This window comes from Branchiostoma floridae, chromosome 16, assembly GCF_000003815.2.
Source record: "Branchiostoma floridae strain S238N-H82 chromosome 16, Bfl_VNyyK, whole genome shotgun sequence".
NCBI classification, from domain to species: Eukaryota; Metazoa; Chordata; class Leptocardii; order Amphioxiformes; family Branchiostomatidae; genus Branchiostoma; species Branchiostoma floridae.
The window spans coordinates 7,274,643-7,300,369 of NC_049994.1; the positions used below are offsets into that span (position 1 = coordinate 7,274,643).

Here is a 25,727-nt window from a genome sequence, read left to right on the forward strand (position 1 = left end):
ATGTGTGTGTGTGTGTGTATGTGTGTGTGTGTGTGTGTGTGTGTGTACCTGTGCGTGTGTTTACTTGTGTGTGTCCATGTGTGTGTGTCGTGTGTCAGATTTTGTGTGTGTGCGTTTACTGTTGTGTACGTGTGTATGTGCGTAACCGCGTGCGTGAGTGTCTATGTGTGTGTGTGTGTGTGTGCGTCTGTGTGTGTGCGTGTGTATGTGTTTGTGTGAGCGCGCGTGTGTAAATCTGTGTGTGTATAGGCGCGTGCGCCCCTGTGTAAAAAAACAGACTTTGAAACATCATTAAAACATCGTATACGCGTAAATGCCGCTCATCTGATCTCGACAGGACCTTCCACGCTCTCAAACAACTTCAGTCTGTGTAGGCTACTTCTGTGTCAACACCATCTGCGCTCTACGACAAAACGACATACGTATCTGAAATGGGTTCTTGCTATCTCCTTCCTGTTATCATCATGATGAAAGGAAAATTATCTATTGTAACAGTCACGTTCTTGTATCATACGACAGACACGAGGTTTGTCAAGAACTAACCTTAAGCAGCAGATGTCTTTCCGTAAGAAACATCTGGGACGGCAGCCATTGATGTACTAAACCTGTGCCACTGTCTAGACGTCTACAAATTTGAAAAGCCCGTGTCACACATTGCCGACTACGGACTGCGATTGGAGACGCAACAGGGGCTAGGATATGATGGATTCGAGACTCGACTTTGGTTGGGGAGGGGTTGGGAACAAAGTCGTGGAAAGATCCTGAATGTGGGATAGGGGCTTTACCGATAATCATTTCAATTACTCCGCCAAATTTATTTATTTACAGTATTTATTTCTGTCATTTTTACCCAGGGTTGTCCAACTCAGCCCTGCGTTACATAAATTCGAGGTTAAAAATATACATAACAATCATAAGCAAACATAAAATTGATCAACAATAAAGGGGCCATCATGTTCGTCTGGAGTGGTAAGATCAGAAAACCCAAGATGACTTCCAAGATTTTTTTTCAAAGTGTGAAACCGTTTCTTTTTCCTCTGATGATTTTCCAATAGTTATAGTCGTCTTCATCCAAAATATGAGAAAATTGCGAGATATCTGTCCTTGAGATGGTATTGTTGTGTATCTGTACAATGACATTTATGAAATAGTCTGGAAAACTGAAATCATGAGCCAATTACGATTCAAATTGTCTTGAATAAAAATACATCCCAGAAACAGAGACAGCGCTAGCTTTCCGTTTATTATTGAACTGCTTTATTGCAAATTCTACCCATGGGGATAATTGCAAGTGAACAGAATCATATACACAATATACATAGAGTGATTGAAAACGAGTAAATAATCTAAATTCTAACATACAAAGATTAACTGATTGTACGTGCATGCAGAATATCGAGTACGATTCTAAAACCTACATTACTATTGCGGGGTTTGTGAAACGTAGTGGGAAACTGAAAACCTGTGGTCAATTAATACTCTGAAAATCACAATTTGATTGGGGAGATTGCGGCCCACCTCTCCAATATGGCTTTCAGAAAACAGGTTAATGAGGATACGAGCCCAATGTTTCCAATCAATCTCCCCTTAAGCTTGTTAATTGGAGAGTATATCCAATTATGGCTTGGTGTACGAGCACTTATTGTACCGAAATAGAAAGGTTCAGTAAAGATTTTTTTCTCATTGCAACTGACGACTGAAGGACATACACAGCATGTACGCTATTATTAGCACTCATCCTATTGAAGTAGAAAGGGGGCCGATATTGCCAGTGTGCGAAAGAATTTGTAGATGCTGTGTATCTAAAGCAGTGGAGGACGAAACACATTTTATTTATGGACAAGTGTTAACTTAATGCAACCGATGAAAAGAATCAGTTTGTCACAAAGATATACCCCAACTTAACCACATTCACAGACGAACAGAAAGCCACTTTCCATCTTTATCTGCGGGGTAACCGTTATCCTTTGTTTTAAAAAACAAGATATTTAGGGATATAAAGACGACGAACAGTACATTATTTTAGAAATATCAGCAATATTTTGAAAAGAGCACAATCTAAAAATAGTTAACCAAATTTCGTTGACTTCAAATCCTTGAATACGCTGTTTTAAAAATAACCGATATAGGTTACCCCACGGATAAAGGTGAACTAGCCTTACAAATGGTGCATGTATAAGGAGATTCATGGTTCCAAACGCGCACGCGTAGCGAAATGCACAAAGTAGGGGCATGCCCGTGTGTGTCTGAAATTGATGATTTACTTTAAATCACCCGGATGGAGGCCTGATGAACCTCCGTCTCGCATTAGCAATACGGCGGTTTACACCATTCATCCCGGACAGGAGACTTGGCGCATTTTCATCTTGTAATCAGCCAGCGAAAGGGTATGTCACCCCGTAAGGGGCGGTATAACCCCGTCGTGTACATGTGTAGGCACGTCGACCGAGCGTTAGGTAGAAAAACAAAGTCTTCCTCGGGAAATCGACATGAATATGGTGGTTGGCGTAAGTGATGAAATTACACTCAATATCCCCCGTTGAATTACTGGGTAACGAAATATGCTCAAGCACGTAATTTGACGAGGGAATTAAATATAATCTCCTCCCTAACAGGGGATTAATACCTAGGTCGAAAACACTCCCGTCAACGTGTATGGGTGCTTTCTATGCAGTTATTAATGTACAATTTCTAATATACATCACCTTATTCATAAACCGAGATTGAGAGGGAAGAGAGAGAGATGTAGATCTACTACTACTACTACTACTACTACTACTACTACTACTACTACTACTACTACTACTACTACTCCTACTTCTACTACTACTACTATGCTACTACTACTATTACTGTCGGCCAGTCTATGCAGACTATGACACTACGCAAGGACAACGACAATGACAATGGAGATCAGTAGATATAAAAATGTCCCTATATATTTTGAAAAAAAAAAAAACAGGAAAGGCTCTCTAATGTTGACGGCATACCCGGCCAGTCTTAAGAACATCTGGGGCCACCCACGTTCGTGGGCAAACATCCCAGTGACGTCAGTATGACGTAACTATCACTTGACATATGATGAACGGTCCTCCATACTGGGCGATTAAACATAAAAGCTTAATTCGAATATATAGGGTTGGCGCTTCTAACTTTTACTAATGTTCTTATTACGTGAACACTGACGTAGTACCTAACGGCGCACACCCCAGCTCCGGATATTCTTGCGCCTTCGATGTAAACAGGCTCGTGACCTAGATTGACCTCTGAAGGGCTGTGTTAAGCTAAGTTGCAATGCCGCGCGCCGTGGATGATTAAAAAACTGTAGTACTAGAATTTTCTTTATAGTTGGCTGGATTACTCGCTAGGTTTTGTTCTTTCTGACATATCAGTCGTGTTTGCCGGGAAAATCTTCTTCGTGTTTTTCTTTCAATGCCAAAATGCCCGATTTTTTGCATTATTTCTGACATGAAAATAATGTTTTGTCCCTCTATTTTTCTTTAAATTTATGAAGTTGAAGGATCGAAACTCAGTTGGTCTTGTAGCTGAAGTAATATCCTCTCACCCAATATAAAGTTATTTTGCTTCAGGATAATGCCCTGGTAGAGCTGGTCGCTAGACTCTAGGCTATGCCGCCTCCAATTGAAACCCCAACAGGAGTGTGCCCCCTTAAGTGTTGTCTATTAGAAGCTTAAAACTTAATGATCTATTCCTACTAATTATTAAGGATATTTTCCGGTGACATTTCATAACCAGTGACGCACTGTTTCAACATGAACATTCTTCTCAGATTTTGTTGACTCGTAATGTATGTATTTATGTATTTCTTTTGACGCACTGTTTTTACTTGAACGCCACTTGAACGACATGAGATTTGATGATAAATCAGTGTTGTTAAGGTAAGATGAATTGATATGTTTCTCGTATCGGAGACCGCCCTCAAATTTAACACTCTAGAAGCTTTTGACTTAGACATCCGAACACTTGTAGTTCGCACGGGGGCCCTGTGGTAATAATTTCTGTTGGCTCAGAAACCAGAGGCTGTTGATTTCAAGGTCCCAATGTTGTGCCTTTTGGAAAGGCAATTAACACCTATTTCCTCACTCAACTCAACCGAAAATGTGTACTTATTAAAATTATCTTTAGTAGGGGATGTCCCTCTGGTAGGACGTTACATGTAGGTGGTTAAGAATATGCAGCTTGTACGCTATAATACAAGCCTGGTGTGTCACATCTTGTTGCTTACTAGTGTAATGTTCTGCTTCTTTCCTTGACCCCCACCCAACCCCGAGCTTACTTAAATAGCTCACTGATACAAGCCTTAGAAACTCGACTTGATTTTACTTCCTGTACGAAAATTAGGGTTACTTTAGATGTCATGAAGGTTCCAATGTTGTGCCCTTAGGGAATGACTCTTTACACCAATTTCATCACTCAGCTCAGGTGGAAATACGTACCTAGGGACGTCCCTCAGGGAGGATATTTGACAGAAGTCCCGTGTTTGAGGAGAGCTTCACACGAGTAAGTACCCAACACACTTATCCAAAAGAATATATCCATCGAAAAGGGTCCAGCCTAGCTATAGTGTGAGAGGATCCAAAAAATCTACCCGAATATGCAGCTTGTACTCTATAACACAAGCCTGGTGTGTCACGTCTTGTTGCTTACTAGTGTAATGTTTTGCTTCTTTCCTTGACCCCCCCCCCAACCCCGAGCTTATTATAGCTCCCCGATACAATCAATCGAGACTTGACTTGATTTGACTTGCCAGTTCGAAAATTGGGGTTAACTTTAGATGCCATGAAGGGTTCCAATGTTGTGCCCTTGGGGAAGGCTCTTAACACCAATTTCATCCATCATGTCAGGTGGAATTGAGTACGTAGCCTTGGTCGAGACTTGACTTGATTTGACCTTTACGGTAACTATGGTTACTTTAGATGTTATGACAGTGCATAAACATTTGCAAAGTCGCTACGAAACGCCGTTTGCCACAAGCCATTTGAAAACTGTACACCGCCTTGGTCGAGACTTGACTTGATTTAGATTTCTTTTTGCGATAACTGTGGCTACTTTAGTTGTTATCACAATGCGTAAACATTTGCCAAGTCGCTACGATACGCCGTTTGCCGTAAGCCATCAGAAAACTGTACACCACCTTTGATACACACCACATACAGGCATTGTAATGAGGCAAATTCTTGTTGGCAAGCGTGTTTTGTCACATGTGCCAGAGGCTACAAAAACCTGGTGATTTTCCATTGCTGCCACTTTTCAACAACTAACCAGTACCTTGTTTTGGCGACACTTTATAAACGATGACGCACGAAATGTTTTCGACATAAAAATTGTCTCAGATGTTGATGATTTGTAATGTGTATTTCCTTATGTTAGCCGCGCGCCCTCCAATATAATCTCAATGGGCATCTTGTAGACTTGAACGTCATTCAACAGCATGAGACTTGTTGATGAAATCATAAGGTAAAATACATTGTAAGGTAAAATACATTAATATGCTGTTTTTTTTTTCGATTTAGCAGCTGCTTTCATATTTGACTCTCCAAAAGCTTTTGACTTAAACACCTTCACACTTGTAATTCGCATGGTGACCTTGTGTTTAGGGCTGTAGCAGTACCCGGGGGTACTGAGTTCAAATCCCTGTCAGGTTTCGATGATATGCCCTAGCTTGACATAGACACCACTTTCCTTATTCGTTTCTGGTGAAAATATGTGCCTCAGCTTCAGCCAGGGACGTTCCTTGTTTGAGAAGAGCCACACCTCGTGCACGTTGAAGAACCAAGGGCGTTATTTAATGTCCTTGGAAGAACCTACACACTTACCGGAAAGAGTATGGGTACTTCCCGTTGTGAGTGGATCAAATAAATCTGTCAGGATATGAAGCTCGACTCTTCATTAAAACCTGAGATGTTTACTGGACCAGGCGCTCTCTCCAACACGAAGAATACACAACAAAATAGAAAGCCCGCCAAAACGCCTAAAATGACATAAAAACAACCGGAGCCAAACCCCTGCTTGGAGTTCACACACACAAAAAAACACCATTTGAGGCGCGTTCAAATTTCCAAACTACGATGTCCTGCTTGCTGGATTCACAGTTGGTTTCAACGACAACCTTTTATTTTTTCATCACTGAATAGTTGAATCTTGTTTACGAAACACCCGGGTTCTGTCGAAAGATCATTAACTTCCTTTCACTTCCGTACGCCTGTCGACATGCGTCATACGGTACGATTGATGCAACCAAGCCCTTCGTCAGGTTTCATAGCTTGAACCTTGCAAGTTGGGGTTATTGTAGTGCAGTGGGGTGGGGAATCTTGCCATCAGGAAAAGACCTATATAGGATCCTACAGCAACAACATACTGAATTCTATGACCTCATAAATTAAATGCTACCAAATTCACATGTAAAATGTCAACATTCCACGACCATATACCTTTTAGTTAACCTTCCCCACCTATTACATTTTACTACGTTCCATTCACAGCATCTCGAGTGATTTTGCTTCAAACAAACCAGCAAACACAAAAAGCCGCTGCAGTAACGTAAAAAAACACCAGAGGGCCTATTCTCAAACTTGACGTTTGTCATCCCAACGGTACGTAACTTACCTACTTTAAATCAGAAACATCCATCCATGGCTTCAATACAGTCAAACCTGTATTAAGGGCCACCTCTACAGAGGGGCCACCTGTCCATAGTGGCCACTTTTTGTCGGTCCCTTGGGTATTTTATCTACAAGTTGCCACCTCTATACAGAGGCCACCTGTCTATAGTGGCCAAATTTGTCCGGTCCCTTGAGTGGCCGCTATAGACAGGTTTGACTGTAGTTGCATTGCCTGCATCCACAGTCTTTTCACCGTAGCCTGACAGAAAATATAACCCCCTGACGAAGGCAACTATAGCCTTCCTGGCGAATGTACCGGTTGCAATCCTTACCAGATGTGGCAGCAAAGCAGAAGTCTTTGATTTCTCCTCTTCAGACGACTGCTCACCCATACATGGACATCTGTCCACTCTATTCCCAGGAAATCTCTCTCATATATCAAAGACGACCAAAACGCCACTTGATGCGATACAGGAATCACTTCAAAATAATAGGGTACAAAAGTGTACAGTACCAACCGTAAACTGTGCCATACACAACAGGGGGTTGCTAGAGCCCCGCAACCACACGTGTCTACAAAAATGTACGTCTATTTAGGTCATAGCCACACCGACTTGATCACATGGATGACAATCTCTCGTGGCGCAGCTAAATTGATGCGAGCGTGCAAAAAACATTTCAGAAAAATAAAAGTTGGTCCAAGTAAAAATTGACTTCATTATGTAAACCAAGTGGTCAGGATACAAGAAGGTTTTCAAAATGACTGAACTCACAAAACATGGTATCATAGATTCTTGATTACTGTTCTTTGATATTTTTTTCGAAGACGATGAAAACCTTAGGATCAGGGATCGAAATGCATTTTCGGCAAGGAGTAAGATTACGACAAAATCTGAACGTTTTACGACTGGAAAACGTGCACCGTTTTCCGATATATTTCTTACAATTTACGGCATAGGGTTGCTCTTTTTGCGTTTTTTGTGTGCAATTTTGTTGTATAATTTACAACACGGTGGCAAACTTTCTTATTTTCTTTAGAAACGGACGAAATTTGAAACCTGCGTGGATGTCATCCATATAACAGAGTCAGCCTAGCCTTGCGTTTATGTAACGCGCCTGCTGTTTCGAAAGATGTTTTTAGAACGTGTACAGCTTGACTGATGAGCGAGTTGAGAGCTCCCATGGCGCCTTGATGCCCATGTTAAATGGTTGAAGTAACGCTGTAGAGCAAAGTGACCATTGGTCACCAGAAAATGGCAACTTTTGGTGCATAACTCTCTACGAGCAGCAGAAATAGTATTACGTAGCATCCACGATGGGATCCACTGTTCATTGTGCTTGACTAATAAAAAGAGTTTAATAGTGGAATTTCACCGGTACAATTAACTTGTAAATATTATTCTTGTGATTTTGTGCATTTTATGCTTGTACACTCCAATATCAGCGACGCTACTTATCACATTTCCTAATAAATGGATAAATAAATACTAAACATATAGCGCTTACCTTCTATATTATGACCAATAGAAGAGCAGCTCTTCAATGAGCTAGACTGGTTCAAGATCTTTGTTGGCTACTATAGACGGGAGTTAATGGTAGCGTGTGAAATAATGTAAGGAATAATCTAAGGAATAAGCCGGGGTGGCTATACGGTTTGGATAATTCTCTTTCTTGTCCGATTCATCATTTCATTGTTTATTCTTTATGTAATCAGGGTGAAAGAATATCGCCTGACGGCGTTGTTCAAAGTCCCCTGGGGGGAGAACCTCTAACATAAGTCATACATAAAGTTCAGCAAAACAAAATTAACTTCAATAACATAATCATACATAAAGTTTTATGAAACCAAGTTACTTAAGTAGAATAAACATAAAGATAGTACAAAACCATAATTAACTTGGATAACATAAAATCATACTGCCAAACGAGTAAATTAAAAGTTTAACCTTAACGTGAGATATAACACAGGAAATATAACCAAAAAAATCAAATCTAAAATCAGGATTTAATTTGCTTATCAATGTTAAATGCATAAAGGTTTTTGAAAGTCGCCAGCGTTCTGGCTGTTTTGATGTGTTGTGGCAGTGAGTTCCACAGTGCCGCCCTAGAGGATGAAAAGGCTCGTCTTCTGTATTCTAGTTTAGTCTTGGGCAACTGAAGACCGCCTTGTGCCCTGAGGCGGGTATTGTGTGTGTGAACATGTGATAGCTGTGTGAACATTGCAGTGATGTAGGGAGAGGTCAACCCGTTCAGGGCCTTGTAGACGATACTACTTCAGCTACTGGAAGCCTTTGCACGTCTGTGTCTGTATCTATATAGCCTCTACTTAACCTTTAAAGAAAGGTGAAGGAGGGTGTGAACTTCCTTCTCCACCCTTTCGTCTGCTGTAGTTTATTCTGCCGGCCAAGTACATCTAAGTAAAGTAAGGAACGTAGTGTTAAGTGCCTTTCCCAAGGGAACAAGATTGTCGACATTTATGTGACATATATTAAATTTATGGTGAGTTTCTTCCCTTGTGTTGGAACAAAGTTTAAACTTTTCACTATAGATTGTCGACATGGTTGGATTCAAACCCGCGTCCTCTTGAGAAGAGGAGCCCAATGCGCTGCCATTTTTGATCATTTTTGCCACGCGACTCTCACACGTGATACACGTGCAATTGTATTATATCGTATCACAACAAGACACGACTTGTATAATGGAAGTACGTGTGCATGCAACTATTGTTTAGCAAGAAAATTGAGATATGTTTAAACAAAAGATCGTTTCATCACTTTTTCTTTTTTTTGTGTTTTGACTCTTTCTGTTTTGGCATTGCTGTTAGTATACAAAGAGCTTGAACCTCAACATATAAATTCTTTCCCCAAAAAAATATATTCGAATGACGGACCAAAAATCAGGTTACTGATTTTTTCCGGCAAAAAAAATCCTGTTTCATACCGGCACCATGTACCAATACCCACCCCTACTAAGGTATCATCCAAAAGTGACCACAGTAGTCATAGTGGTTGATACGTAGTCACTGAAACAGGTTTGGCTGTATTTTCATTCTGCCGACCGCCAATAAAGTGATGGTGGTCATATCAACTACGTGCGCTACCATAAAAGACCACAGAATACTCGACTAGCGTGTGTGCAATTTCATAACGCACAAATGAAAGCTTCTAAAACATCTGTGGTCTAAGCTACGTACGAGGTATTTTTAGCTCCATAGTAGGATCCAATTACCGGACCTTATCCATAAAGTCTTTACGAAGTCAATGAAATACATAAGGTGTTGATACGATTATCATATAAAGTCCTTGATCGAATGACTATCATTACAAGATGTCATGACGATAACATTTAATTTGGTAACGCTAGTTCACCTTTATCCTCGGGTAACCTATATCCGTTGTTTATAGAAAAAATAAGGTATTTGGAGATAGCAAGTTGACAGACGGTGATTTCAAACCGTATATTGAATATCTTGCAATTTGAATCGTCCGTTGACTTGATAGTGTATCCCTAATTACCTTGTTTTTTTTAACAACGGATATAGGCTACCCCACGAATAAAGGTAAACTAGTGTTACCTCCGTCAGAGATGAAACTCCGTCACGGAGGTGAAAACAGTACATGTCGAGAATTGATGACATGGATCTATTTTACACGAGGAGTCAATTACTCACCGCCAGTAAGACTCCACTATCCAGCCGGATCCCCTGACGGCATCCAAACGTGTGAATCTGAGTACCCCCTCAATTTGAGTCACTCGTAAGTGGTCTGACCAGAATTCAAATCATTACAGAAAGCTTAGCTACGAGGTTGAATTTATGCTTCTTCAGTCAGTGCACGCCTTTGGATCAGCTATGTTTGACTAAGGCTTTGGGAAAAAAGATTGTGTTTCCATAAAAAACCTGCCGACATTCGCCCTGTTTTGGTTGACCGCTGGCAAAGGGCATACAATTTTTTATCTGAGAATTGAAATTCTTGACAACTTGTATATTTTACACTCTTTAAGTATAGCATAAGGCTTTGAACAGTTTTGTAAGAATATGTAGTAAAACACTGTGCTTCTACATTCCCTATATTGATATATTCAGTGTGCTTGTAAATTACATTTCTGTACCATTACAATATAATGTTTAAAAAATACCTAAATGTATTTGTTTGATCATTTCGGCCAAAATCTGTTTTAAAAATCGCCCTGCAGTTCCAGAGTAAGCTGTTGGGGTATTCCAAACCTACAACTCTTCTCCTTTATATCAAGAGATAACTGCCCCCCCCCCCCAAAGAAAATAAGACAAAGCATACAAAAACTTGAGGTTCTGTTGCAGTACGAAAATCACACACCAGGGGGCTCAGAATTGAACTTGACCTTTGTTCCTAACTTCTATTAACAGACCAAATATCATTACAATCCATCCAGAGGTTCTAGAGTTATGCTGATCACAAATATCCTCAAACACAAACACACACTAAACCTCCATTTTGCATAAAGGTAAAAATAGACAATTCATACCCAGTGACTCTAATCTTTTCATGGGTGTACTCATGGAAAAACAATATATTTACCGGGGCCTCATGACTGAAAGTCTATTCAGAGCAACGTGAAAATTCAATGTAATGAAGCCGGTAACTTTCTTTGATTTCAAAGTCTTACTAAGCGTGTAAGTTTTAGAGTTGCCGTAATTTGGGCAAAACGCCAGGGCTGAGTATGCACTTGTGCTGCCACTTATCATCTTTCTATTTTCATAGAACTACATATCATATCATTGTGCAGGGGGTGCTGTAATATGTTGTATAATTTGTTTTGATTTTGTCGGTGTCCTTGACAAGGTCACTTTGACAATGAACAGTTATTCAACCAAGCCTTCCACTGTGGTGGGAAGGCATGATAAAGCAGCACTCGACATAGAGCCAAACGTACCGCTGCAGTACAGTTACAAGCAACCAGGGGGCCTTAAAATCGAATCGTTTTAACGACTTATCAAAACCTAGTCACAACCAAATATCAATAAAATCCGTCCATACGTTCTAGAGATATGCTGTCCATTCTAAAACACACACACGCGCGCGCGCGCGCACACGCGCAAACACGCACACATTCACAGACGCACACACACGCACACACACGCACACATTCACACACACACACACAAACACACACACACGCGCGTACACACACACACACACTCACTCACACACGCGCGCGCGCACACGCACGCACACACACACACACACACACACACACACACACACACTTAAACGCTACGGAGAACATAACCTTCTAGGTGAATGTAATAAATAGATGAAATAAGTAAAGAAGTAGCTGATATGGCAGGTGGCTGTGATGTATACACATGTAAAAAGGTAAAGCATGAAAAACGCTTTTAAAAGGCTTGAATAATGTATTTCGTGCGGTGAATTTTATATCAACACGAAGGAAACAAAATGATACTTCTAGAGGGCAAATAAGATAAACTGACATTTCTTGTGAGAATGACTCATTTTAGTACAAGTAAATAGCCTATCATCCATGTCGTGGTTGATGCCTGTATAATGATCTCGCGCAGTTTGCAATTGTATATGTTTTTCAGTACATGCAATATTAAAATTCATGACATACAGCAATTCAATAAAACAAGCATTACAAATCATAGAGGCTTAATTGGGGAAAATGCATAATCATAAGATGTGGAGCCCATGTATTGCAATCTAGATCAAAACACTTTTGGCTGAAAGGACAATAAAAGTACTGTTTCTACAAAGACCTCAACAAAATAAGGGGTGATCAGGCTATTATACTGTTATTTGTTTTTTATTACCTTCAAATGCGATATAAGGCTACTATTACTGTGAAAACGGCATGTACTGTGTTGTTTGGCTTAGTAAAATATCTGTATAGATATAGCCAGTCAGTGAGTATATTATTAAATCGCCCGTCTGCGTAACACACCAGCTTCTGTATCTGTCTCTATATTGCCAGTATAACCGCCCTTCGGCGTAACATACTGGCTTTGTATCTGTTTAACCCATAAAACCGTTCTTCGGTGTAACACACCAGCTTCTGTATCTGTATCTCTCTCTATATATACAGCTGGCATAACTGGCCTTCGGCGTAACACACCCAGCTTTTGTATCTGTACAGCCAGTATAGCCACCCTTCTGTGTAACACAACAACTTTTGTACCTGTTTCTGTATAGCCGATATAACCGTTTTTCGCCGTAACACACCAGTCTCTGTATCGAAATCTATATAGCTGGCCGGTATAACCACCCTTCGGTGTAACACCCCAGTTTCTGTATCTGTATCTTCATCTATATAACTTCCATTCGGCGTAAACACCAGTTTCTGTATCTAAATCTATATAGCTGGCCGGTATAACCGCCCTTCGGCGTAACACATCAGCTTCTGTATCTGTATCTATATAGCTGGTATAGCCACCCTTCTGTGTAACACACCAGTTTCTGTATTTGTATAGCCAGTAAAACCGCCCTTCGGCGTAACACACCAGCTTCTGTAGCCAGCAAAACCGCCTTTCCGTACAACACAACACACCAGCTTCTGTATCTATATCTATGAAGCCGGTACACATGTATAACCGCCCTTCCGTGTAACACATCAGCTTGACAGGCACGCGGCGCGGCAGCAGTTGGTTATATTACACCTGTCACACCTAACCTTTGCACATCTAACTGTAAGTGATGTTTAAAGCTATCTTGATACGATACTCCTACTGTACTTGGTGGCAACGAGTTCCACTGTACAGTTGTTGTAGAGAAAAACGAATTTTGAAAGCATCAATTCTTGGTTGATAAACTCTGAACTTGCAAGGCTTGTTTTTCTCTGAGAAATACAATACATAGGTGTGCTAGCTAGATCCATTAAAATGTAAATTGTTGAGCGAAAAAAAAACCTACCTTTCCTTAGCTGACTTCCCTGTACTGCCCGCAAAATAAGTGCCCTCCTCAAATTCTCTCTTCAACCGGCTTCTGCTCAATCAAAACACGAAAGAGCGCAAAGAATTATGGGTCAACGAAGTCTAAGGCCTTTGGTAAACAATCTAACGTTTGCCGTTACTTCACGTATTTCGTGGACACCTGCTTTGAAATAATGATCCGCCTTGTACAGCCATATGCATTAGGTACCCATTGAGTAATGCGGCTGCTGTAACGCACTCAGAACACCTCCTCGAACAAGGAACATTTTACGACCCGTCCGAATGACGAATGTAGGTCCAACCACAATGTCTGGATTTGAACCCCGGTCTCCCCGTTATGCTTTGGTTAGGCTTAGGTCACATTCAAAAAACGAAAAATTAATATGCATACCTAGAAATATACATAATTCATGCCCATTAGTCTTATTTTTCAATTTTGTGTATTTTGATGCCTTCGCTCCCGAAATCTGCCCGGTCGGGCCCCGGTTTGGAAATGTGACCTGAGTTCTACATTCACTGGTGCCCGTAAATCACTTTTCAGAGACCCTTTGATAATCAGTATCTATGAATGAATAAGTTTTGATTCATGCTTTATAATTTCTTTAGGGAAGGATGGTCACCTCCGTTGTGGGGTACTGTTCTTGGTCGCGTTTGTGTGTTCGCACCTATAACTCAAGTTCCTTTTGATGGAATTTGGCATGATTTAAATGATTGATGAGAAAATGACATAATTTTATAGCAGATTATTTTGATACAATAGTTATGACATTTGTAACTTAAGTAGGTATAAAAATTCAAGTTAAGACCAGAGAATTTTATTTCTCTGAAACACCATTATTTCACGGAGGTTTGGGTTCTTTGAACTGTTCTTGGTGTTCCTATGGTTTGTATGAAAAATTGTTATGATTTTGATTAATACTGCACCAAAGTGTGTGGTTATCATAGTGATGATAAAGGAAACTTGGAGTAGCCCGTAAATGTGTTCTGACATGGGAAACACAGTGATGCGTGCCGACATATGGCTACACTTTATAGGCCATCGGGATATTTGCTCTTTCACCTTTGACCTCACAGCGCGGGAAACTTGCTATTACGGACAGTTCGGGCACTTCCCACAAAGACACTTTGGAAGAAGGCCAGAACTGTCAAAGACAAGTCATAGTCCAATTCTTTGGAAGGAGATTTGCACGAAGAATATTCGTAATGCCCCCAAGAAAGCGGAGAAAAATTGGTAAGACTTTGTGTACAAAATATATTGCAGAGTTTGGTTTCTTATATTAGGGGGTGGGTGGGGGGCGTGCAACATTTTGTTTGTACACTTTGTAAAATTTGTTTCCAAAAGCTCTGACTCACTAATTTCACAACGTTACTGGATTTACCTTTTATCAATGAGTTATTGCTGTACACTGAGATATTGACAAAACAATAGTCTGAGAGCACCGCTTGTTTGATAGTACAAGAGATAGTGACTGTCAATTATGATTTCAACCAATGAGAGCATTGCAATGTTTGCATTCCAAGATGTTGGCAGGCAATATAATGGGATAAAGCAGGGGAATAAAACTTGTAGGGTGATCTGTCCCACGGGAGAGCTTGGACCAAGGGTGATGCGGAATACACCATGTCATTAATCATACTTTTCTACCCACCCAACACCCCCCCCCCCCCCCACACACACACACAAGGTCGCAGCCCACAGTATTTCTACGCGACCCCCGTGGTCTATGACGTAGGGGTAAGAAAGTAGTACATCCTAGATCTGAAAGCGTTTAAAAACACTTAAATGTGAAAGGCAGCGGGGTATGAACTTTACTGAATGGTAGCACGACAAGTTGACTTTCAGATCGTATGAGTAGGATTGTGAAGTTTGCCCATTGGGTGTATAAATGCGCGTGACCTTTACAGCTGACTGCCTGGGTGAGTCGGCTGCAGTTCCGTATGGCCCCGCATGGCCCTATTTTAAAGAGGGCGTCAAAATTTAAATAAACGACAACGTTTTTTGCTTTTCAGTCATTTCGTAGATTCAACCCTCAACTTCAACATACTAGTTTGTCGTACTTGAAAACTGCACCTTACTATGATTTTATCGGCATTGAACAGAGTCACCTTGCGGTCCTTAACTATAGAAATCCCCATAGGCGAAAAATTGTGTTCTGCTACCACAAACACACATTTCAATGCGATGGCAGAAGTTGATATAATTTGGTGTTCGCAAACAAAAAATTGTAACCCTAATCTGGTATTTTCAATAGTGGCGTAGTGTGTCGGAAATATATAAAGTTATCACCCAGTTATCATTACTGTTAGTGTACTATATAATGATCATAATGTTAATGTAGATTAGCCTCATAGAACTGTACTTATGGATCAATAGATGCCATGCCAAGTCTATTGTAGCCCTACTGAACATGTATTTAGATATCAAGGACGTTATATAACGTCCTTGTAGATATCAAAGAAAAAAATTGCAGCTTACATGAGAAATTTCCATCATAGATCACAAGCCAAAGTCTTCCTCAAAGACCAGTTCCCAAGACAACAAGGACACGCCCACCTACTCCCATTGGCTGATGAAGTCGGAACCAGAGAGTAGGATTGAGAAAGGCATTGATGTGAAGGTAGGTACAGTAAACTCTGCTGTTGTTGTTTTTTGCTTTTTGTTATCTCTGCTAAAATGGAGGTATTGTTTGGGGGTGTTTTGTGTGTATGTGTGTGTGTGTGTGGTGTGTGTGGTGTATGTGTGTGCGTGTGTGTGTGTGGTGTGTGTGTTTGTGTGTGTGTGTGTGTGTGTATGTGTATTTGTGTGTGTGTGTGTGTGTATGTGTGGTGTGTGTGTATATATGTGTGTGTGTATGTTTGAGTGTGTGTGCACTGAGCACTATATTTCTTAATATATAACATTCAGGAAACACAAAATGCTGGATGATTCAGTAGGGGAAAAAAGGAAAGATCGTCAGAAAAGACATAAAAAGCCAAGTGTAGAAATTACAATGCCATGTTCATTAGATGAAAACATTTTATATGAGTCTATAAAAAAGAAAGAATAGAAGACGGGCATAACAAAGTGAATACGTAGACAGCGTAGATTTACCACTCAAACCACAATAAAGATGCAGGGCACAAACATCATGATAAATCGCGCGTTTGAGTTTTAATTGGCTAAAGGGAGAAGAAAGAAGAAGAACAGGCCAGTAGGCAGCAAAACAATATGTGTTACATTTAGAAACATAATTAATAAGACCACAAACATTTCAAGTTTACAGTATTCTGTGTTTTGTTTCTCAACTACAGTTTGGGATCACAGAGTTAAAAGCTGAGCCAAACCAGACGGCATGCTGGGACGGAGTCAGGAACTACCAGGTACGTGGTAAATAAATTTGATATCATAAGAAGTCAACCAGGGTTTCTGGTAAAATCCCTTTTTTCTGAAGATTAATAGAAACAAATCGTGTTGACAGCTAGGGCTCTTTCCACGTCAAATGCTCTGCAGAAACTTTACTCACTTGTGCCACCACTACAACTTTTCTCAGCAAGGGACATGTTTTGCCACTTCCACAAATATTCCATAATCCACCTCTGAAGTAGCCTTGGTACCATCTGGCAAGCGTAGTTTTCTCCGGTGTTTATTACTGTAAATGCATTTAAGTTTGCAGGGATTTAATTTCGTGGTGGCGGGAAAAAAGACTTTTCGCGGTGGTTTTGCGGTAGCACCATTTACTGTAGTCTCTTACTACCATAGAAAAATGTTCACGGTGGTTTTGAATTCGTGGTGAAGTGGCCACCGCAAAAAATGCAAACATTAATCCACCGGGAATGTTTCTGCATTTACAGTATACACTATATACAGTTGCTTCTCTGCTGTTCCATCTGGGAACCTTGCCCACTTTAACGTCTGGAATCGTCCAAATTTTGGACAAGAGCAAATTAAGGAATGGATTCAAGTGCTTGTTCCAACACCCAAAAAGCCCTTCGTCTGCTTGTGGGAGGTCTTTTGTCATCGAACGAGCACTCTAGAACCCATTCCTTAATTCGCTCATTACCTGACGGTTTGAATGTGCAGGTCTCCAGACGGGTAGCAGAAAAGAACATGTAATAGGAGCAAACTACTTACCCAGATGGTACCCAGGCTAGCTCTCATTTCCATGCTGAAAGCATCTTTCATAGAACTTCGTGGTTATGGAACGGGCTTCATCGTAATTGCTTCCCTACCCTGGGAAACCTGCTCGAGAAGCTTCGCAAATAAGAGTCGCAAATAAGAGTTACAGGTCCCCTGCCTAACGCGCGCCCTCCCGCCTCTATGCACCCGCCCCACTACCAGCTGGCCCCACTTACGCTGGTTCGAGGGTCGGCGGGTGTTAGGCGGCGGGTGTCCCGTGCGTGCGTGTTGTAGGGATCGGTAAACTTTGCGTGCCTCGTTAGGAGTCTGCGTTTTCCCAGAGTATTGCTTCCCTGATGGGTAGAACCTTTAACTTGAAGGTGAAAAGTGAACAAACAAGACTTCACAATACAGTATTGTTGAAACCTGGAGCATATGTGATATGAGTGCTATTAGAGCCTTCTTTTGTGGTGAATCTGAAGTAAATAGAAAAGGCACATTAATTTTACAGGGGGTACTGGCAATTAACGGTAAATTGAGGTACAAATTTTGACGCATTGCACCTCCTTTCTTCGGAGTCCTTAAACAAGCAAATCCCCATAGGCAAAAAACTGTGTTCTGAGACCTTGAGTTACAGAGACATCCCCCAAAGCTCCTTAGATTACTGATCTATTGATAACACATTTATTATAGTAGAAGTGGGTAAATTCATCTTCCACTGCCCAAAAAAAAGAAGAAGTCAAACCCAGCAAACTAGTATAATGAACACTTAAGTAGCACAACATAGTTATAGAATGTAGTTCATTAGCAACTTTGTACTTTCCTTATCATACGTTTTGTTTATACCTGCAATTAGCCCTCGGGCATGAACTTGCAATAAAGTATATTTATTTCTCCACAGGCCCGTAACTTCATGCGGGATCAGATGAGAGTGGGACACAAGGCTTTCTTCTACCACAGCAACTGCAAGGAGCCAGGGATAGCAGGCATAGTAGAGGTACATGTGCAGGGCTTTAGCCAGCTCGAATTTTTTTTCCGTCAGCCAATTCCAATCGTCGTGAAAATCGCGAAAATTGATTTTCCCTATGACACTACAAAGTAGTAAATGTTGCCATTGAGACCTTGAAAAACCGGTTTTAATGAGATTATCGAATGCGAAAGAGCGCCGACACACATTGTCAACAATCATAACAATAGCAAAACAAACAGTGTACAGTGTACAGTGTACAGTGTACAGCCGCCTGTAGCTTCCACCTAGGATTTTTGTCCGTCAAGGTTGACGGATTGCTTTTAAAATTTTTCCGTCAGATGCAGTAAATTTCCGTCAATTGACGGAAAAATGGACGCTGGCTAGAGCCCTGTACATGTGTATCGTCTTTGTAACAACATGTGTCTAAAGTCAATTGCAAAAGAGCTGAAACACAAGAGGCAAGTAGAAACAGTCTCCCAGCTCCTGGGAATCAAAATCGGTTAACAGTTCACAAACCAATGTCGCCTACCGTTAGTCCAAAAGGTCCTGACTCTTTGGAATTGTTCAGTTGAACCCCACTGTTGCACTCCACCTTTTTTTCTTAAGATTCGTCCTCGAATCTCCGAGTTTGATATCCCTGTGCAGCATACCTTACCATAACACACACATAGTCAGCATGGGAAACAATGAAACAAGAGGCGAGTAGAATAGAATAGTAGAGTAGAATAGTCTCCTGGCGCCCAGGAATCAAACTTGATCATATCAGTTCACTGTTCACGAACCAATGCCGCTAACCACTAGGCCAAAAGGTCCAGATCCACTGGACTTGTCAGTTGGTATAGTGCTTGAACCTCACTGTTACAGAACTTATAAGATAGCATTTTTATAGATTTCCTCTTAGTAGGAATGCTAAAGGTGACATTGTGTTCCACTTGTTGTGGTGTTTAGATGTTTTTACTAATATTATAATAGCCTGAACGGTCTAGGTTTGAATCCCAATAGTAACAAGGGCTAAGGGCACAACCCGCCGTATGTGCAAATATGTGCTGTCTACATGCCAAAACGTGGGCAATCTTTTATGATCCGTAAGTGGTAAGTACCGCATCTGTATGAACTTGCAGGGAATCCCACGGATTTTGGAGCACGCAGACAGGCCGTAGAACTTTACTTGCAGGCAAAACTTTGTTTTTCCGTGTTGATGTACTCCCTTGATTTTCATAAATACGTGGCGGACGTTGCCTAAGAAAAACGTACAGACAAATTGCACGTATGGCGGGTTGTGCCCTTAGCTTAAAGTGATGTAGACCAGGCTTTTAGTTAGGATTTTATGATAGGGAGTCCAAACTTATTGGTGAGTCGCGGTAAGTGACTATTGTAGGGGGGTCCGGGGGCATCCGAATTCCATGGTGCTGAGTTTTTGATGATTTTAACTTAAAAAAATTGCATTCTAAGGTATCCCAAGAGGCAAAAATACTGTTCCAGAGGTCACAGTAGAAGACTGTGACCACAGATGACCTGGTAGCATCCCTGGTCAATCAGAATTTCATGCTTGTCAGACAATTTTTTCCCCAGTATAGGGAGTCCAGGGGCATCAAATTTCTTGTTATTCTAAGAAAAGTGCATCCAGATGACTCATTGACGCATGCCTGGCTAAAAGCCTGATGTAGACTAATTGATTCCCGGCAGCATGACAGCAATTTGTATCCACAGTGATACACCAGCAGGTGATTGGCACTAGTAATTGCTACTTCGCAACAGTAATTGCAATACATTTGTTGTTGAAGACATCAGCCAAGAGCAGGAAATGTATTTTTATCAGGCACTTCGAGCAGGATGTCAAAATTGACTTGTAGCATAATTATAGAGAATTACAAATGAGGTCTAGAGGGTCTTATTAGCTCGTGTGGATTTACTGTAACATACGTCCCGGTTTGAACTCCATTATCAAAAGGCCACATTTTCGACGAAAATATAGGATGTTTCCAAAGGGGAAAAAGAAATATGTCAAACATGCAATACCCTATGTGCATGATAAAATCCTTGCGTGTATATAAGATATTTGTCTGAAAAGGGAAAAAGAAGAATAGATAGTTTTGATTGGCTAAAGTTGGAAGAATGCAGCCAGTAGGCCAGCAAAAACAACAATTTTTTCTGAGAAAACTTAACCCTAGTTCACCTTTATCCGTGGGGTAACCTTTATTCGTTGTTTTCAAAGCAGGGTATTTAGTAGGGCTATAATGCCGAAGAAATGTGAGTTTAAGCTGCTATATTTTGGAAATATTACAATTTGAAACAACCGTCCGTCGACTTGATATCCCTAAATACGCTGTTTTGAAAAACAATGGATAAAGATTACCCCACGAATAAAGGTGAACCAGCGTTAGATATGGCTCAGGTATGATATAAAATGCAGTTAAACTGAAGCCCTTTCTTGTTTATTTCAGATTGTGAAAGAGTCCTATCCAGATCACACCCAGTTTGACAGTAAGGACCCACACTATGACAGGTACTCTGTTCAAGTCCACCTATTGTAATTTAGTGAGATTGCAAACATGCAACGAAAGGCAAACCAAGGCAGCTTAGCTGATATAGGGTGCCAATGCAATAGTTACATATGTTTACACTTTTCATATAATTCACTTAATTAACTCAAATAGTTAATGTAACGCTATTTAACCTTTATCTGTGGAGTAACCTATATCCGTTGTTTATAAAAGCAAGTTAATCTGGGACATCAGGTAAGCAGACCATGTTTTCAAACTGCTATATTTTGAAAATATTGCAACTTAAAGCATCGTCCGTCAACATGATATCCACAAACAACCTGCTTTTAAAACAATTGATATTGGTTACTCCATGGATAAAGGAAAACTAGCATTATACTTCAACTACCTTTATCCGCGGGGTAACCTATATCCGTTGTTTGGCAAAACAGTGTATTAAGGCACATCAATTCGACGGGTGGTAGTTTTTAACTGCAATGTAATGAAAATATTGAAATTTTAAACCAACGTCCATCAACGTGATATCCCCAAATACCCTGTTTTTTAAAGCAACGGATATAGGTTAACCAACGGATAAAGGTGAACTAGCGTTAAATGCAATAAAAGGTTAACAGCATTTTGTAGTAGAATTTAGACTATACAACAAAGACAGATATGAACTTTATAGTACCTATGTTCCACTTCATCATATGCTCAAGTATAGCCAAATGCATATTCCTAATGAATTTAGACAAACCATTCACTGTAGAATCAGTTCCTACATTTTCAGTATCATAAAGAAGCAAGGAGGAGTCAAAATCACTTTAACACACCAGCAAAAACAATGTGTTTCTTCATATTGGGGTAAACATAGCAATAATGTGATAACATAGGGAAAAAATTCAATACTCATAGTCTGTATGGAAATATTTAGAGAATACAAATCTAATGGTCACATTTGCGATTACAGCTCATCAAAGAAAGACAACCCAAAGTGGTTCATGGTAAGTATGTCCACAGTCTTATATGAAATTTGTGTACCTAATTGCATTGTAACCATAAAGACATCTATCAAGTGCATCATTTTTCCAAAACTGCATGAAATCATATTGATTTTTATGACAACTCTGTCATGGCTCAAAACACCACCTGCATATGCAGGTTAGTGCAGGTGAAATTGGAGCTGTGCAAGTATTTCTGGTGTCTACCTGCACCTAACCTACACTGGTCCATGTACTGGGTTTTATTATAATACATAAATGTCCTGTGGTGTAGGTACATGTGGCTTGGTATTAGCTGCTTTGACTGTTACCACCCATTAAGTATAAAATAATGGTTACTGAACAATTCTAGTATGATCCATACTTCCTAAATGCAGAGCGGTGCAGGTAAGATTTGTCTGGTGCAGGTAATTTTCAATGCCACCTGCACCAGTGTAGGTATGCAGAAAAAAGTATTTTGAGCCCTGTCTGTGTTTTGCCACCAGGTTGATGTGAAGTTTGTGAGGATGTTGAAACGTTTCATCCCCCTGTCTGAACTGAAGGCCCTGCACCTTGAGCACAAGTCAACAGGGGGAGCTCTTCAGAACATGGCCCTGTTCACCAGAGCCAGACTGTCTGTTCAACCAGTCACCAAAGGTACCATTTGAAAGCTATTTCTTCAGTCCTGTTTAGGACCATGAACAAGCTAATCTATAAAAAAAACGAACACCTTGTTTGTAGAGGTAACGCTAGTTCACCTTTATCCGTGGGTGACCTTTATCCGTTGTCTTTAAAAACAGCACATTTAGAAGTATTAATTCTGCGGACTGTGGTTTCAAATTTGCAATATTTTTAAAATGTTCCGATTCAAAACCACTGTCCGTCGACTTCATATCCAAAAATATGTTTTTTCTGATAAACAACGAATATAGGCTAACCTCGGATAAAGGTGAGCCAGCGTTACATTTCTTAACAAAGGGCCACATCAGTTGGTTCTTGGTCTTTAAAATCTGTATCAGATTCTGTATCTGTATCTATAACCGCCCTTTGTAATAACACCAGCTTCGCAGGCATGCAGCATGGCAGCAGCTGGCTATATTACACTGAACAACATGTCACACTTTTAAAACTATCCAGCAAAGATGCCTCTACCATGCTTGGTGAAAGCAAACTCTACAATAGTTCGAAGAAAATACATGTTATGTTCTAATAGGTTGTAATACAGTCAAACCTGCCCAAGCGACCACCTCTTCTAGGCGACCTCCTGGCCATTACGACCCTTTTTCTCGGTCCCAAAAATTATCCCCATTGACGTAAACATTAAGCGACCTATTCACAACCACCACCTTGCCAAAAACTGGGATCAAATCCCAGCCCATAACGACCACATCATTTTCGAATCTTGAGATGTCATCGATTTTCAATGATAACTAGCACTTAGCCAAATGATAACTAGAGTTTAGCCAAAATAAAGATGGCAGCAGATGCACGTGCGTGTGATTGCTATTTTCCGTTAAACACAGCGGAAACCATTTAAACTTAGGATGCATCAGGCATGTTGTGAGTAGATACTCTTCTAACCGACAACCTGACCGAATCGACCGCTTTTGGCTGGTCCCCCTGGGTGGTCGTCTTTGGCAGGTTTGACTGTAGTTTTAAAAAAGCCACCACCCAAACATCTAAGTAACTCCAGCATCTTTTTTTGCCCACAGAGGAGTTTGATTTCGTCGTAAGTCTGGAGGGTAAGAAGAAGTGAGCCATCGGTACCACAAGGACTACCTCTTCAACATCTTTGTCAGAACTTCTTTTGTTTTCATGGTGTATAACAAGGGGTGGTAACTAGTGCAGAAAATACAGGTACAGGCACATTTCAGGTCCAGAGGATCAGGTCTAGGTCCAAACCTGAACCTGCATGAACCTAATTGTTTATGAAAATTTGTGAATTGGTGTTACTCAGAAGAATTTTCTACAAACGTTAGAAATCTATTTGGTAGAGTATCCAACTCCCATTTGCATTTTAGAATCCTGTCTTCATGTAAATTCCAAGTTTAACTGTAGAAACTTGGTAGAAATGTCATTGCAAAATTTGCTCTTGTTATTATCTGACATCGGTAACGCCAAAATGTGAAACCCTTGCCAATATAATCTGGACATTTTCTATTCATTCCAAAATCCAATCAACCGATTTTTTCAGGTCTGTAATTTTTTTTTTTTTTTGGACCAGTCCAACAAGAAAAACGGTTTTGTACCTCTACATTGTAATGGTACCCACCCCTATATACTTACATAGGGGTCGGTATCGAGATAGTTCTTTTTACACAACCTAACTACAGTTCGTTCTCTTTATGTTCTAGTTTCCTTTGCACTCAGTCTTTGTTAGTGTCATTTGTTTACAAATGACATTGTACTGTATGTAAGCAAAGAAACTTAAAAAGAATCCAGGAGTTTTAATATCAAAGAACTAAGATAAAAGTTCAAAATATTGTAAAAGGTTCAATAAAAGGTTACATCTACAGTAGTCATCTTTTATGTGATTATTTTTCTATTGGATCAGAATGGTGAAAGATGGCTCTGCCATGACTTGTGTTTTCAGCCAAGAGCACAGGTCACCCCCTATGAGGGCCTAAATGATGCCCCCCCCCCCCCCCCCCCAACAACACATTACACTAAATTTAGGAGAACCACCTACATGTACGCATGACAAGGTAGGCAACTATTGCAAAATGGTGTCCTCACAAAATCAATGGATCTACAGTAATACAATACTACTCTGACAGCCTTTGTAATCACAGGTGCAGATGTGGTATTGACCAAAATTATAGGTGACTATGTAACTAATCTATCATTGTAGACAATTAGAATGTCAAAAACTTGCTCTTCAAAAAACGCTTGTCTGTGATTCAGTTGTCTCTTGGATATTGGAAATTCAGAAATGTTAAAGATGGATTTATGTTATATTGGCATGACTGTAGTTGCCAACTTGGTAAGTGATGCCAGTCTACCGCACTATTGTCAGATGGTGCTTGACTACAGAAATGAAAGACTTGTTGTGGTTGGCTGAGGTACCATGTTTTGTCACTTCAATTCTTGTTACAACATTTAGTTTGAAAATCTAGCCATCTTTTTTTTTGCCCTCTCAAATCAAATTTGGATTGTGCAAAGGATGTCATTCATAAGATTTACTTGTTGTGGCCTTATGAAGAAATAAAATCAAGCCAGTTATTCATCATCTATAATTATGAATGTTATAGATATTAAATTTATTTCAATAAATCAACGATAAAAAAAAAGCGCCATAAATCAACAATAAAGTGCCATAAGTCAATATCTGTAACTGTTAGAAATTATAACATCAGCATGGGCTAATCACGCACAGGTGCGAGCGATTTCAATAGTGACTGTCAATTTCAATTATCAGTTCAACTAATGATAGCATAGCAATTAGCGCTTTGACCAATCAATGAAAGTGTTACTGCTGCATGCATGTCCGTCTTTTTTTATGCTTCTGAATTGCATGTCTAGATGGGCGGGGCTAAAGGGTAAAGGATTGGCCTAAAGCACAAATGTAGAAGTCATCACTCTTTATTTTTCAATGAACATTGAAGTCTATGTGAGTGTTTTTAACTCTATCACCTTTACCAAGAGGGTTA

The 25,727-nt window shown here is 40.2% G+C and overlaps 1 protein-coding gene across 1 annotated transcript; it reads left to right on the plus strand.

The window, feature by feature from the left end:
- Positions 1 to 14,593: 14,593 nt before the first annotated feature.
- Positions 14,594 to 24,595, plus strand: LOC118403701 (thymocyte nuclear protein 1-like). The gene is made up of 8 exons (XM_035802475.1): positions 14,594 to 14,779; positions 16,045 to 16,166; positions 16,840 to 16,908; positions 18,546 to 18,641; positions 21,059 to 21,120; positions 22,068 to 22,101; positions 22,584 to 22,734; positions 23,790 to 24,595. The coding sequence occupies exons 1-8, from the start codon at positions 14,752 to 14,754 to the stop codon at positions 23,831 to 23,833; spliced, it is 606 nt and encodes a 201-aa protein (XP_035658368.1). The 5' UTR covers positions 14,594 to 14,751; the 3' UTR covers positions 23,834 to 24,595.
- The last annotated feature ends 1,132 nt before the right edge of the window (positions 24,596 to 25,727 follow it).